A 17723-nucleotide genomic window follows, 5' to 3' on the forward strand; every position below is an offset into this window, starting at 1 on the left:
GTTTGATAGTGTCACAGAGCCACAGTGTTTACACTTTTTGGGGAAATCAACCTATGAATGGTTTATCATTGTCTCTGCACATTAAACTCAGATAGGATAAAGTATTTTAACTTCGAAAACAATCACACTTCAGTTTTATAAAGGATAAAAACAAAGATTTTAGGACCGTGATGGGCAGTGAAGCACGTACATTGATTGGAGCTCCCCAACCATAGGGAGCCTCCATCAACCATTGCTGTGTTTATTTCTCTCGTCTGCCCATTCCCCACTCTCTTAGTGAAATATAATGCTCTAAAAGCATTAGCCAAGCAGCTCTTCTTGCACCAAGCAGTCTGTTCGCCTTAGTTGGCTTTCCCCACACTTTCATCTGTGTGTGTGTGTGCTGAACACAGCAGTGTGCTGTCCTGCAGTGCTGTACTATCAGACCAGAATGCTCTATTTCAAGTCAAAATCAGAGCGCTCAAACATTACCTGAAAGAAAACTGCTTGCCTGCATTACACAAGCTGTAATGCAGAACTTCTCTCCTTTCCATCTGCAACATAATAGATACAGTACTATATTTTTACATTCTCAGATGAAAATGAAAGTACTGCTGACCAGTGCAAAAGTCACCACCATGATGCAAGGTTGATGGTTGATGGTTGGTAGGGCGTGACTATGTGGTTGCTAGATTTTCTGAGTGGTTTTTAGCACATTGATATGTGGTTGCTAGGGTGTTCTGGCTGGTTAATAGGGCCATGCTAGATGGTTGCTAGGGCATTGTCAGTATGCTGTTAGGCTGTTGCTAGGGCATTGCTAAGTGGTTGCTATGGCATTGCTAGTGTGTTCAAAGTGTTACTGGCCCAAGTCAAAGGGTTAGTCCAATAGAGTACAACAGTGCCCATTCCACTTTTTCAGCCATCTTGGTTCCAGAAGAATTTTATTTTTTTTTTTTAATCCATACTTGCCATAGATTTTTTATAAAACCCTTCATAAATGAGTTGTAAGCAAATAAGTATTTGAAAATTAGACAAAAAGACAAAGGTACAAGACTGTGTACTTACCGTCTTTACATGAGTAAATTAACTACAATCCCATGAAGCATTGCAAATTATGTCAATGAATGAAAAACAATGGACAAATATAACACTATTGTTTAAAGTTGTTGATTGTATGTATCGAAACACAATATTGAAAGTATAGCTAAATATTTTGATACATACAATGTCTAGGTAGTTTGAGAGTGTAGGAGACTGACTCAGTTGCATCATTCACAGTGTTTTATGGCAATGGGCGGTCACTGCAGACCTCTTTTGGTGCACTTTGTTCACTGTGATTCTCTGATTGGTGGACCTTTCTCTTCAGGATTATAGGTACTGTAGTTCTTCACTAGGAATTCCACTATTAAACATAATTTAGTAAAAATAAAGTTGAAAAAACTCAAACTGATGATTTCAACTGAAGCACCGATGTCATCGATTAACAACTTTGGAGCTCATGGTTGGTCTTTGTGTCTCAAATCATCTCTCCCTCTCTGTCTCGGTAGATTAAACATGTATGAGCACTCTCTGGTTCCCTGCATGTGTCCTCATTGAGCATCTGACACTGTGAGCATGTGTCCTGCCTATGTGAGGTTAGTTCACGGTACCCCCCCACTTTACATTAAGCTATATTTCTATATATTACTACTGTTGAATAAGCATTTATAACTTGTGAGGTAAAATGTTCACTATTTGGTAAGTACTGAATAAAATTTACCCTTAATGTCAACTGCATTTCGATGATTTAAAATGCATTTATATGTCATTAATAAACCCCTTTATAAACCCTTAACAAAGGGAACATAAATGTAAAGTGTTACCGAAACATCTGACACAAAGCTGATACTTAAAAGAAACATAAAATAGATCTCAGTTAAGTCTCCTGAGCAATGAAAGAGCAACTTCCGGCAATTTTCCTCTGGGCAGGTTCACACAAAGATCGCTGAACGGTTTTCATTTGCCCGATGCAAGTCAGATCTACTCAAGACACAAAGATGTCGACCTTTGGTAATAAGCTGAGGACAAAAGAAATGTATGATCAGTCATGCAATTCACATCAGAAATGGATTGCAGTGTGTGTTTTACAAACCATTTCACACGTGTGTTTGGAGAAAAATTGCAGCTCTGTGCTTACATCTTCACAAGTCTTTTCAAGATCAATGGATTGAGAATTTTCAAAGGGGTTAGTTTCTCATTTCATTAAACCTCATGAAAAGCATGGATCAAACTGCTCTGAAATAAAATTGATTGGCAACAGATTAATAGAAACATCAAATCCAGCAGAGAAAGCAGGTGCTCTGATGACATGTGAAATGCATTTTCATACTGTACCACATCCAAAATCCACAGGGCAGACAAAATAAGTCACTGTTTGTCTGGATGCAATTATAGAGAATTCAGTACCTCTCTGCACTTTAAATATCACTCCCTGTCCAATGCTACAATAGTTCAGTTTATAGCAGATAATATGCCTATTTCTTTAAAAGGTTTCCACATAAACCTCTAGTAGACATCCTGCAGCAGTAAGGAATAGTTACTGTGTTTTAATCAATAATCAGTAAGGAGTAAAACAGCAGATTATCAGTTCATAATCACTTAAACCAAGTGCACACTACATGACTTGCAGTCGGCGCCCTGCGCCCAGTCTTGTTTTCTGTCGTGCTGGTGTGCACACTACAGGACTGATCGCAGACTGAGTGAATCAACTACAAGACCTTTCATCCCTGACTGAGGCCCTGTGTACACCTGGTATTGAGATGCACAATTGTACAAGCGAAACACATCAGTGTTACACCTGATCATCTCTTTTGACCACTCATGTTTAGATTTCGAGAGGAGAGTCTCTGATTTCATGAGGAATTCGTATGTATTCTTATGGAAAGTTTGGCTCTGGCAAATGTACATTATCTTACATTTGCATAGACATCGAAACAATATTGACATTTTGACAGCATCTAAACTTCATTATATTACGTATTAACACCTATAGAAATGTACAAATGTTTACAGTATGTGGGCTTTTAGAATTGATTAATATTGAATAATTCATAGAATTAATCAGTTAATTACATTTCATTTATAATCAATAAGATTAGTTAAATGCTAATGCAGTTGACATTATAATGCCATTTTAACGGTTTCATTCAGTTCTGTGTGATTTCCACTGCCCTATACAACCTTTTAAAGGATTATATCAATTTAACCAAGACTAAACTTTAAAATGTTAAAATGAATAAAAACTCTGTAATCGTTTAGCATTTAATTTAATTTTTGTTTGCCATGGGACACAAAAGGAGTTTTCAGAATATGCCAAAAAAACAAAATAAACCACAGAAAAGCACCATAAAACAATAAAAAAAAACTAATCCATAAATTTGTTAGCTATAATCCAAATCCTGGTGAAGAACAGACCCAAATTCAAGCCTTTTATTTAATGATCTCCGTCTCCATCCGGCGCAATGCCGTCGCGTCTGCCGTAACCGTCAACATGCGTTGGTTTCGTTTTCAAAACTCAAATGTTGACACCTCAAGCATTACGACCAGTGGTCTTACGGCAGTGACGTCAAATGCTCATTGGCTCTCATGTGTCTGTCATGATCCTGCCATTTTTATCTTGTTTTATTCTTGTTGTGGCAGGGTTGTGACAGTTTCTTCCACCCAGCTCTCAGGTTGTCCCATGTGCTTGTGTTTTCTTCTCTCCCTCGTGTTTCCCCAGGTGCTGCTCTGCAGTGCAGTCAACGTTGCCATGGCGCTGAATAGCGCTGCTCATTTTCTATTGGCAGCACCTGGTTTTAATCCTTCCTTCCCTTTATTTTCTCTCCTTTGTCTTGTCTTCTTTGTCAGATCGTTTTGTTTTTTCAGTCTCAAGTCTAGTCCTGTTGGTTCTTGTCTAGTTTGCCCCATCGGTTTGTTGAACCAAATAATGACATTTAGCAAAAAATGACGCCACAGTCACACACATAAGTCCCACATATGAATTCTTATTCTCTGTTTATTTGAAAGACCTTCTGGTCTAGAAACAAATTTTCTGACCTTAAAGACCCTTTCAAGAATCATCAAGAACTTTTTAATCTCCAAAGAACCCTATACAAAAGAAAATGGTTCTTGATAAGAAAAAGGTTCTTTGCTGAATCATTGTAGAACATTTAATTTTAAAAGTGTACTGTATGTATCAAAGAAGTTCTCATGTAAGACTTTTTAAAGGCATGTGGGTGACACAATTGAAAGATGGTTTCTGTTTAACATTTCATTAAGAATAAACAGAATTAGTAGTTCAAATGGTGAGTGGTGGAGCATGAATATCAGTGCAGCACAGATGCAGGCTCACAGGTCTCCAGGGAATAGTTCCCCTTAATTCATCTAAAAGTCTCATTCAAAGCAGAAGATCAGCTAATGAGATCTGACTACATTAACTAGAGTGCTAAGTGTCTGCCCATGCTAACACTGCAAAAAAACGGAAATGGGGGATCCCCCCTCTCTCTCTGTTTCAGCTCTATCTCTCAACGTCATATCATGACTTTATAATCCACTCAAATCTCCTCTCACTGGTTTTATAGCCCCAGTGCCTCTAACCAGCCAATTAGCCATCTGCCACACTCTGAGTGTGTGTGTAATTGAGTGTCCTCAAAAGTGACAAAAATTGGGGGACATCAGAGGGCTACATATACTGAATTTAAAATGTATATATACAATAAAAAAATTATTATCAAGAATATGATTTTTGCCCTAATATCAAAGGTCTTACTAGAAACGAACAAATTATGATCCAACATGAATTTTCTTGATAAAAAAATATGATCGTGCCTGGTAACATGTGCATGTAAAATGGCTTAGCGTAAAGCTGACAATTTACACAATTTGTTTCTATTTCTTGTGCTCCAAACTTACTTCAAACTTACTTCTCTGTCTGCTCGTATGAATGTAACACATCATAAGAAAGTGTTTCACCACTGTTCAAATGCACTATGGATCGCATCATTTATATGTATAAATGTTTTCCATCTGAAAGGACTAAATATTAAATGAAACAAATGACAATAAAATGCAAAGTAATCTCTTCAGTAATCAAAATACTTTTTGAATGTAACTATATTCTAAATACCAATGATTTAAATTGTAACTGTAGTGGAATAAAGTTACTTATATTTTGTATTTTAAATATGTAATCCTGTTACATGTATTCCATTACTCCCCAACCCTGTATATATATTTATTTTCAAATTAATTAGATTTCAATTTAAACATACACTGACAGCCAAAAGTTTGGAATAATGTACAGATTTTGCTCTTATAGAAAGAAATTGGTACTTTTATTCACCAAAGTGGCATTCAACTGATCACAATGTATAGTCAGGACATTAATAACATGAAAAATTACTATTACAATTTTAAACAAACCTTCAGAAATTCTTAAACTACTATTAAAGAGTTCTCATCAAAAAATCCTCCATGTGCAGCAATGACACTTGTCACTTGTCAAAAATGTGCAGTCATTTTTGAGTTTTTATTTAAGCCTATAACCGTGTGTAATTTAACATAAGATTTGAGGAGGACGTTTAGGCCATTTACTGTTCACTTTGCATCATCTCTTGTAAAACATATTCTAACATTTACTTTCCTAATCTGTCATGTATGATCAACTGTCACTATTGTAGGGCTTTACTGGTTGTTTAGATCAGTGTTACTATCAGAAATAATTAATAATTATTTCTTTAGTTATTAATTAATATTTAAATTAATTAATTGAATCTAATTGAATCTAACTCATTAATACCTCATATGGGTCTCCAGTAAATGTAGTGCGCTACGTTTAGGAGCGGGTTTGGTTATTAGCAATAATCGATAATTATCAAAGATAATTATTAATTATTAAAATCAATATAACATTGTGGTTGCGGGGGCGTGGTCAAGCATCTCTCCGGAGAGAAAGCGGTAAGGGCGCTTACACCTGAGCTAAATTATGTCTAACATCTGTCTCTAATTTCAGTGAGCACGGGGAGAACGGCATAAAAGGAGCCACACCGCCAGTAGAGAGAGAGAGAGAGACTGGCATAAGAAATACAATTCTAGCATGAAAGTTAATGTGAAATTGTGTGTAGCTAAGTCAACAAGTGTTGCTGCAAAGCTGTAAAAACTTTAAACTGGATAAATTAAAGCACCCACCTGAACTGGGAAACCTTGCTTCTCGCCTCCTCCTTTATCCCAAAAACCAATGAGAATCAATGTTAGCTTTTTTAATCCTTTAAATCATCAATTATCAAAGATAATCGTTAATTGTTAACATCAATGAAACATTAATTAAAATTAACACTAGCTTATTGATCATTCAAATTCAACAATCATCAAAGATAATTATCAATTATCAAAAATCAATAGAATATTAATAAGGATTAACATTGACGGTGCACCACCCTGGAATCAGGGACTAATAACCAGATAGTAAAACAGTCTCAATATTAGATTGTTTTCTTAGGAAAATCGACATCCGAAGAATATCGATTTTCAGGAAAAAAAACAATGAATGAAGGCTTGAATCCAAGCACTGACATCCCGTCAGCATGACACAGGTGTATGCAAAACAAACCAAAACACATCTCTTTGTAATATAAACAAAGTTTATTGACTGCATTGTATTAATTATTAATTGATATTACTGCATAAATAAACTTTGTTATTTGTAGGATTGATCCAATATTCCCAATGTCTCTGCTGCTGAAATAATTGTGAGCATCTACACTACGATACACTTTCATCACCTCTCTTGCTCAGATGCTCATTATCAACAACACTTCTGGATAAATTACTTCAGTTAAACATTTAATGTTCTTTGAGAAAATATGTTAACTCAGAGTCTTATTTAAAGGATCCGGTAATGATACAGGAAGTGCTTCAAGATCAGCCGTGTTCAAATTCCTTTGTTGTTGTTTACATCCTTGAAATGGTCTATAAAATGCAAAAAATCAAAAGAATATATAGATATTTTTGACATACGGTTAGGGTTAGTGTAAAGTTTTAATAGTACATATATATATATATATATATATAGAGAGAGAGAGAGAGAGAGAGAGAGAGAGAGAGAGAGAAAGAGAGACAGAGAGTACAGTATATATATATATATATATATATATATAGAGAGAGAGAGAGAGAGAGAGAGAGAGAGAGAGAGAGAGAGAGAGATAGAGTGAGAGAGAAAGAGAGTACAGTATATATATATATATATATATAGAGAGAGAGAGAGAGAGAGAGAGAGAGAGAGAGAGAGAGACACTACCATAGACTATTGTTTTTATCTATAAATAAATATTTATATAATATATATTATAAAAACAATAGTCTATGGTAGTGGTTCTAAAATGGTATTGCTTCAGCGCCAAATTGTACATAAATAGCGTGTGTATGTGTGTGTGTGTGTGTGCTTGTGTATTGTCTATTGTTCTGCTCCATACTGAAACCCACGAGCAGCAAACAGACAGCGTGGAGTGGGGGAGGAGGAGACACACACACACACACACACACACACACACATGCACACACACACACACACAGTGGCAGGAGGCCAAGGCCTTTTGCATCACCAGCTGTGTGTGAGTGTAATCAGTCTGATTCAGTCTGTTGCTTTTTTATCTGCTGTTTCCAGCCATGTCTGATATACACATGAATACAGAATCATAGAGTCAAAGCATTAATACATATATTTTTAAATCCATAAAATTACTTATTCATGAGCTTTTAAATCCTAAGGTTCACTTATAAAAAGTTTTAACCATGTTCTTTTTTGTTATTGGTATTTTGATAAATCTTTGATAAATACCATGGTACTCCATGATTAACATATTAATTCACTATGGTACTTCAAAGAATACTACAGTATTACCATTACGTTAACATCTAAAAACTTGATGGACTTCTGGTGGCGAATTTCCCCTCGCGGATTTCGCGTTGAGTTCAAAGTTGGTGAACTATGGAAGGCGAATTAGTTGTGTTGAACAATAGGACGCTGCCTGGCTGGAGAGTGATCTCTGTGTGGGTGGTGCTTTGTACACAACTACACTGAATATACACAATGGACAAGGATATCATTTTAGCAGGATTAAAAAGAGGCTGCTTGGCAATTAGTTTTTTGCTGGCTTCACACGCGCTCAATGTCTGCCAGCGCCTTCGTCGTCCGCAGAATTTTGCAGTGCAAATATCATCACACCTTAAAAGTGTGACAATACGACAGACATTTGCACAAGCAGGCATTAAGAAGTACAACAGAATTCAGATACAACAGATACTTGATACATGACAAAATATATTAGACATTGTTTCTGATAAACATTATTTTAAGTTAAGGTGATGGATCACCTTTCATGACAACTAATAACAAAAATATATTGATAACACTTTATACTTTCATTAGCTATCAGCAATCATTATCAAATGATATATATATATATATATATATATATATATATATATATATATATATATATATACACTGGCGGCCAAACGTTTGGAATAATGTACAGATTTTGCTGTTATGGAAATAAATTGGTACTTTTATTCACCACGTTTCATTCAACTGATCACAATATATAGTCAGCACATTAATAACATGAAAAATTACTATTACAATTTGAAAAAAAAAAAATTCTTAAACTACTTCAAAGATTTCTCATAAAAAAAATAAAAATCCTCCACGTGCAGCAATGACAGCTTTGCAGATCCTTGACATTCTAGCTGTCAGTTTGTCCAGATACTCAGGTGACATTTCACCCCACACTTCCTGTAGCACTTGCCATAGATGTAGCTGTCTTGTCACACACCTTACAGTCTAGCTGATCCCACAAAAGCTCAATGGATTTAAGATCCATAACACTCTTTTCCAATTATCTGTTGTCCAATGTCTGTGTTTTTTTGCCCACTCTAACATTTTCTTTTTGTTTTTGTGTTTCAAAAGTGTCTTTTTCTTTGCAATTCTTCCCATAAGGCCTGCACCCCTGAGTCTTCTCTTTACTGTTGTACATGAAACTGATGTTGAGTGGGTAGAATTCAACTTTCAACTGTGTTTGATATAACGGCAAGTGATTTTCTAGTACCAAATGATCAATTTAGCATGATTACTCTAAGGTGTTGGAGTGATGGCTGCTGGAAATGGGGCCTGTCTAAATTTGATCAAAAATGACTTTTTTCAAATAGTGATGGTGCTGTTTTTTACATCAGTAATGTCCTGACTATACTTTATGATCAGATAAATGTCACTTTGGTGAATTAATGACAGAATTGTTATTTTTGCATGAACTATCCCTTTAAACATCTTATGGAGTTTTTTGTTCCTTGCCACAGTCGCTTTCGGCTTGCTTACTGGGGTTATAAATACAATTATTATTTAATTACTTATTTTAAACAATTCACAATCGTATTTTATCAAACTACACAATGATGACTCTAAGACATTATAGATATTACAGTTTTATCTTCTGTTAATGCCTGATCTTCTGTAAAGCTGCTTTGAAACTATATGTTGTGAAAGGCGCTATACAAATAAAAATGACTTGACTTGACTTAAACTTTACTGATGGGGTTGTAGGGGGTACATTAGAGGTGGGGAAACACTGTGCGAAGGCACAAGGGTTCATAGGATTTTAGTGTGGCTCATATGATCTGCATATGCTTATATCACACATTGCATCATTTAAAATGCACAATGTTTTTAGGGTGATAAGGAAATGGTAAATCAGTGTAAGATGGAGAATTTACAGTATGTTGTGCATGACTGTCAGAGAGAGAGAGAGATCGCATAGCCAGTCTATCCAGCGCTATCACTCACACCAGAGAGAAACTCAGTCCTCAGGGCAGCAGGATCAACCAGCTGCTTACAACAGACTGTGTTTGACACACAAATACACACACACACTCAGCCTGATGTCTTTAATTGTGAATGATCACACCAGCTCTCATTCATAACACAACTCTTACATCAGCACTGTCAAACCAATGCAATGCTTCCAGACTGGATTAGAAAATAATCTTCCTCATGGTCCCTAAAGCCTGGCCTACCTTTTTCATTCAATAATTGATTAAGTAATAAGTGTTAAAATCCAGATGCTTCACAAAAACTCAGTATTTCATCAGTATGTAGCCTATGGTAGCAGACAGTTTTGTCTCATGATCTTGTGTCATGAGAAGTATTCGACTAATATGAGTTTTTTTTTTATTTTTATTTTTTTTATGTGCCAGTGCCCATATCTAGTGAGCAGGGTGGCTGATGGTCATAAACAAAATTTCTGTTTTTAAAACATATAATATGTTTTTCCACTGACACAGCTGTTCGTAGAGTTAGAAACTGATACAAGGGGCAACTAACACTTTAATTGGCAAAAGTTGTTACTCACACTATAACAGATAACAAAGTCTTGAAGTGGACTCCAGAAGACAGCTTATAACAGGAAGGACCACAAAAGAGTGGCCCAAATGTGACAATCAACACAGTTATTATCAGAGTAAAGAGGTCGTCTTTTAATCTCTCAACCACTGACCTCTTAAACCAGGAACAGCAGCCAAATCACTCTCTTCTGAAATACTTTGACTAATATTGACCTGTGTCAGAGAGAAATAAAGCTGCCTTCATGGTCTAAATGATTATTATCTGTTAGATGTGTATCACTAGACATAAATGACATGCTGGGGTCTATCCCATTTAGTGCCGTATAGTAATGCAGCGGTTCTCAACTGGTGCCTCAATACCCAAAAATGTTAAGGTCACGGGCAGCAGAGAAAAAGCAATGCTAAATGCAAATAATAAAATGTAACTAACCATATACTCATAGAAACGATAGCAAAAATTATGTTTTTAATAGTTTTATTTTTTATTTTTTTGATTTTGTTGTTAACATCAAAGGCTGTACATTCAATCAAACTCTACAGTATGTTTGCACTCATCCTCAAAACCCATTTACAAGACTATGGATGGTAAAAGAAAATACGACCAAGACTACATTAAATACAGGATCACTTGCAACGAGGATAAACATTGTTTGTTCCGAAAAACAAAATTCTCAATTTTCCTTTTCAGCCTTTATCATGTTAATAATTTAGTCTATTTTTGGTCTATTCAGTTAATGGTAATATTAATACATTGTATTGTTTTCATTTATTTGTTTACCTTTTCATATCTGCTGCATATTTTGGCTGCTGCCTGCATTTTTCGCTACCAAATTTAAAAGCTCACCTTTCACACATACAGTAGACTAATTGCATAATAGTGGTCTTATTTTACAGAAAAAATACATTTACCCCTAAAAAATAAAAAAATAAATACAAAATAGAAATAAAAGATTCCAATAATTAATAAATAACATTGTATATGTTTACATTCATATGATGAACATACATTGCTTTTATCATGTCTTTGAAAGTCTGTTATTCAGGCTCTGTTTGCTCTTGTGTCTCAGCTAAAAGTGTTACTCCATCCCACTAGATGGCAGCAAGTACAAAAAAAAAAATGTCCTCTATCACCCTCCATCACAGATCTGAAATGCAGGTGGCACTCTAACGCAGCTGAGCACTCGCCATGTGCTCATAAATAGACATTCAGTCTCTTTTGTGATCCCACACACCTTCCTCACTGTTTCATCAATTACCTCTGAGTGGACTATAAGCTTAATCTAGGTGTTGTTGGAAAGCTGGGATCCTTAACTTTGGGAGGATGTTTTTCATTGAAAAAAACAACTAAAAAAACATAATCAGTAGTTGAGAATGTATTTTGCAGAGACTTATTTATCATGCTCTTCTGCTAGACTGACTTTTTTGATCTGAATATCATGATATCATGCTGAATTATCTATCCAAGCAAGCTTGTAGATCTGACTTACAGATATAATATCTGGCTCCAGTTGAAAACATTCAGGGTTATCCTGAATAAATTCGGGGCTACAGCCTCATCAGCCCAGGTCTATGACGCCCCTGTTATTGGCTCTAAATAATGAGCCACTCTGGGAGCACCAACTAGAAAACCTGAACATGGCACACCAAACCAGGCGAGTGTGTGTTATTATAGAGGTTCATCTAGCCATGTATACTAAGTACATACACAAGCAGAGAGTGAGCCATGTGGCTGAGAGAATGAAAACCTCTTCAGATCGCTGATTGTGACGCTTGTGAAAGGATTACTGTTCACTCAGCCACGTAACGTCTTTTCTCTCGCAAGGCAAACCCCCACTACAACTGGATGTGGCATAGAAGAGAGGGGATTTATGGTCCCATTTACTGTGTTTATAGCGCTCCCTCTCTCTTCCTCCATTATATCCTTCTGTCTTTTTGTTGGCCCCAGGGGCATGGGCTGCCAGGATGGATCCGTCTATCCATTGATGACGACTGACTGTGTTTTTCAGGCAGATATCCTTACTTCCACTGAGCAAAACCACAGTAAAACCCCCATCTCCTCTTTGAAACCTTACCCAGACCTCCATAACATCTGCAAACCATCCCAGCACTGGAGATCCTTAAACCATTGCTTTGAACATCTTAACAATCTCTTTATGATCGGATGCCTAAAATAGGTTTCTTGGATCTTTTTATCGAGGTGATAACAAAGCTGTTTCTATTGCTGATTGTTAGGGTTTGCGATTCGAACAAGCTCCCAACCATAAAAATTAAACTTCACCACATAATTGAAACCATTTGTGCTTCAGACACGAAATTGTGCAACTACTTCATGAGAGGTGTGCTATTGCTTTTCTAATAGATCAGACTTACAATTTTCACCTGGTGGATGGTAAAACAAGAAAAAAACACAGACTTACATTGAAGGAGGGACCCGAGCCATTTCTATGGACCAGAATATCATAGAATATAATTATCAAGGAATTTTTAGCAGAACGTTAGTCTAATTGTTTTACACTTCATATTTATGTTCCCTTTGTTTAGAGGGTTTATAAAGGGGTTATAAATGAGTTAATTAATGACTAATAAGTCATTTGCAAATGCATTACAAAGCATTTATATGCAGTTATAGCAACATGCATTAAAATGGGCAACTTTCATTCAATACTTGCCAAATACAGGCCATTTTTACTTGCATGTTGTAAATGCTTAATAAATTCTCTTATTCATACTTATACCTAATTAAGACATAAAATGCCCTAATTCATGATTTATGTCACAATGCAGCAAAAATAGACTTTATAGTGAGATTAAAATCATCATGTATTTTGTGTTTATATTCATTAATATAATGTCTTGACTCACTTGTGTTGTCACTTTTCTTGTCACGTTGATGGTAAAAGAATTATTTTAACTAGTCCTAGTTACCTAAAGTCCTCTGCAAAAATACTTTTCAGTTCTTCATGCTCATTCACGGCATATATCATATAATAAAACCTGATGACCATTAAATCATACTGAACTTTATATACAGGTCTCTAATGTTGGCAAATCCTTAATAAATGCTTCATATGTGTCCACTTTACATTAAGATACATTTTCATAGGTTACTAATGTTGAATATTTGTTATTAAGCATTCATAACTTGTGAAGTACAATGGCTCACTATTTGGCAGGTATTGCATGACAGCCATCCTTTTAAAGCATGCTGTTAACTGCACATCAATGCTTTATAATGCATTTGTAAATGACTTATAAGTCATTAGTAAACCCCTTTGTAATCTCAACAAAGGAAACACTAATGTAAAGTGTTACCTTTTTTTTATTGTATGGGAAAAAATAAAGATGCCTGAAAGTGAATGGTGACTGAGGCTCATATTTCTAACATCTTTCTCTGTGTTCCACGCAAGAAAGAAAGTCATGTAGGTGTTTTTAAATGATGACAGAATTTTATTTTTTGGCTTAAGTCTTTCTTTTAGTTGGTTTATTCAGAAAGACCAGCTTTATTTTATCAGCCAGTCCTTGTAGATATGACATTCAGAAACCCATTCATACTGTACCAACAGTCAACACAGAGATATTATACCCAATTATCACAGCGACCTCCTCCAAAGATCCTCAACTTGAGCCTCACTCACATAGATACAAATATAGGCAACACACTTGGTGTTTTGTGCTATTCTATGAATACACATGTGTGTGTTGTTTGCATACAGTATATGAGAGCAGTGTACCAGCATTTTGACCTATACCCCACAGTGTACAGCAGCAGGGTGCATTCATCACTCCTCAGCGGGGGGTCTTACAGCTGGAGCAAATGCTAGATCTGGACCACTTACCTAAACATTAACATTTCTACCAGCCATTTCCTCTCAACAACACACCAAATTCAGAAGCGCTTACTTCAAAAGTGACCCAGTGTCCACTTTTAGAGCTCAAAGACTCCAGCATCACTAAACAGAATGGCAACAATAATGACAGTTTTCAAATAGGGCTGGGTACTGATACAGATTTCCCGATTCGATTCTGATTCACAAGCTCTCAATTTGATTCTGATTCATATGGGTATATTTCAGTTAAAATATCCATTTTGCTTACATCGGAAATAAACTGTCTCTCAGCTAATGCTGTTTACTACACATGGGACCTTTTAACTAGGTACATTATGAAAATATTAATTTTAAAAGTTTTATTTTATCATCAGTTTTTCATCATTTGGGTCTATAGTCACAAGACGTGAACATCATATGTGTTAACATGATAATAAAATCACTTACAGGGTTTAGTGTGTATATATGAATATATATATATATATATATATATATATATATATATATATATATATATATATATATATATTTTTTTTTTTTTTTTTTTTTTTTTTGGTGGTATTCAACATTATGCCACAAATGCTGCTGATTGAGCTTAACTTAGTCGCTTAACTCTCCAATATATTGTTTTCTACATAAGTAATAATAATAATAATAATAATAATAATAAAGTGTGTGTTTGGAAGCTGAGAGATGCTGAATGTGCAGATTGTAACCATATTGTTTGGTGAAGACGATGAGTGATGGGTTGGGTTTTTAGGTCTGAAGATCTGTGTAGCTGTCAATCAAATGCTCAGCATCCCCATCATGCAAACCTGCACTTCAAGCATCCATAAACCACTTACTGTACCACACAAGATTAATCTCATTAGTTTCAATTCATTCAAGCAGACAGCATTCAAGACACCAACTCCCAAGCTTTCATCCTATTGTTAATCTTGAAATAGTGTGTCTCTATTTTCATTTCATATTTTCAGTTTCATTTGAATTAAGTGTGACTTATTGGCAAAAAAAAAAAAAAAAAAAAAGACCATTTGTATGATCAGAGAAGTGCAGAATAAATGAAATAGAGTAAAATAACCACAATGCGAAAGGAGTAGACAAGCAGAATTAACGAATAATAGCACCCAACAATAGTGTAAAATAAAAGAAGAAAACACAACGAGCAAATATTACAAAGGAAAGTCACGAGCTAGGTAACATAAACAAGAGTTATCAAAATGGATAACGATGAGGAAATAGTAGAAACACTGAATATACTGTAGGTGTAGCATAGCGCGCACATCTCTCCATCTCTCCTGTCATCGTACCTGTTTTGAAGAACGCGTCCGTGTCTGAATCATTGGGTCCGTCCTCCACCGCCTCAGCAGAATTCATCTTTCCTCTCAGATCTCACAGCTCGAATAAAACGTGAAATAAATCCAGATTCAGCGCTCCATCATCTCCATATCCCTGTGAGTTTTCACTGCACAACCCTCGATCAGCGCCGCGTTCGCTTCTATTGTCTCCAGATGCGCCTCTCCTCCTCCGTTGGCTCTTCCAGCAGAGATGTGTGATTCTCCTCAATGATCCGGTTCGCAAATCGAACTGAACCCTTCGCTCGCGAATTGGAGTGATCCGGTCAGAGCGGTTCGCAAGTTAGCGATTCAATTATTAGTTTTTTTTTTTTTTTTTGGCGATGTCGTACTCGAAATAAGCCGAGAGCTTGTGAATGTGATTATTATTATTATTATTATTATTATTATTATTATTATTGTAACCGGTTCATCAAAACGAACTGTTCGAAAGAACCGATTCGCGGGAATGAGTCGGACCAGCGCTGCACAAAGCGACGCACAGCCCGTTAATGTGTCAGATAGGCTGGAGCGCGAGCCTGACGAGGAAAGCGGATGATGTCATGAATTCTGCATAATGTCAGCGATTAGTTCTTTTCTTATCTTATACATATTTCATTTACGAATATAATGAGCTCTTCCAGAAACACAAGCACACACTCGTTTATGTTTCTAACAATAGAGCAGAAGGGAAGCGCGCGTGTGTGAGACTTGAGGCAATAGGAGAAAGCTGGGATATATATTTCAACGATAAATAAATGAACACGTGTGTACTTAACTATATTAATAAACCCATGCTCAATTGTATTTTGCGTATTGTTTTCCGTTGTGTTCTTTAGCTATTTAGAGGCTACTCTGAGGAAAGTTAACTGCATTGTTACGGAGTAAGTCACTTGACATTATTAAATCAATTAAGTGTTGTGATTTCATCTGAAAGATGTGCAACATTTGATACCTACATTGATTAATCAGCCTTGATAGGTTGATAGACCTATAAAAAAAAAAAAAAAAAAAAAATTCTATTGATAATTTCCCATTGGTAATGTATTATTTTAGCAATTAAAGTAGTTTGCTTTTGAGATATAGTGAAACCTACTGTGAAGCACACAATGGATGAGCTGGATAAGCGTTCTGCTGCATGAAAATGCAAATGAAAAACTGAGACTTTACTGCCCCCTGGCGACTGTTACTGAAACTCACAGTTAAATTATATTCAGAGTTGTGACGGAATGAACCAGTTTATCAAAGACACGGTTTTGATAAGCTGTTAAGTATAATTCAAATGATTTATTGATTATTTTGAAACTATCCTATTTTAATAGCTCAGTGAGATGTGGGGGATTTCATCTGATGTAACTAAGTGTTGTGGAGAATACAGAGTTAACCTGTTATAGCTCTCTGTAAAGTATGCATGATGTTTGTATTATTAATAAGATCTGGATGGATCTATGGCCAGACAGACAGATGATATTAAATGTAATATTAAATTTAGATCTTAAGTTGAATCTAATTTCTTTTGGTACAATTAATACTTGATTATTTACATAAGCTATGTCAACCAGCTTGACAAGCCACACCACACTCCCTCTCTCCCGCAAACAGATACACGACCACACCCCCATCACCAAAGATGTCTTTTTTAAATGTCTCATTTATATTTTAAAACACTATTGGTTAGGTTCAGGCAAAAGTGTTAGGTTAGGGAGATATGTTTAAAAAAAAAAAAAAAGATCTAAAATTCACCTTAAATCACGTCTGAATACGATACAATTTTACTTGCTTTTGGCGCCCCCAGCTGGACATTTCACTGGAAACCTGCAGCCAAATGTGTTATACAGCACGTAAATTTTGAATTGCAAAAATGTTGTCATGTTCACGTAAATTTCATGAGACCAGGCTGCATATTTAAGCATATATAAGTATTTTTTTTTATTTTTATTTTTATTTTTTTTAAAGTTGATGGACCAGCCCAGTAGTCAAGTGCCCATGGGCACTGGCCCCATTGGCCCAGTCTGTACCTATGCCAAAAAGTGAGCATTTTAACTTGCAGTTATAAATGCTTAATAAATACACTAATTAATACTTACATTAATCAGAAAACAAATGACCTAATGCCCTAATTCTTGATTGATGTCACAATGCAGCAAAATTGATTATTAAATATTAAAGTGAA

The 17723-nt window shown here is 35.7% G+C and overlaps 1 protein-coding gene across 1 annotated transcript in view; it reads right to left on the minus strand.

Annotated features, from left to right (window-relative positions):
• LOC127448053 (kalirin-like) overlaps positions 1-15738 on the minus strand; it is a 325245-nt gene extending 309507 nt beyond the window's left edge. Inside the window, exon 1 of the mRNA XM_051710307.1 lies at positions 15527-15738. Within this exon, the coding sequence (XP_051566267.1) occupies positions 15527-15593 (67 nt within the window). The 5' untranslated portion in view covers positions 15594-15738. The remainder of the gene's footprint in view (positions 1-15526) is intronic.
• Between the last annotated feature and the right edge of the window lie 1985 nt (positions 15739-17723).

Source organism: Myxocyprinus asiaticus, chromosome 11 (assembly GCF_019703515.2).
Source record: "Myxocyprinus asiaticus isolate MX2 ecotype Aquarium Trade chromosome 11, UBuf_Myxa_2, whole genome shotgun sequence".
Taxonomy (NCBI): domain Eukaryota; kingdom Metazoa; phylum Chordata; class Actinopteri; order Cypriniformes; family Catostomidae; genus Myxocyprinus; species Myxocyprinus asiaticus.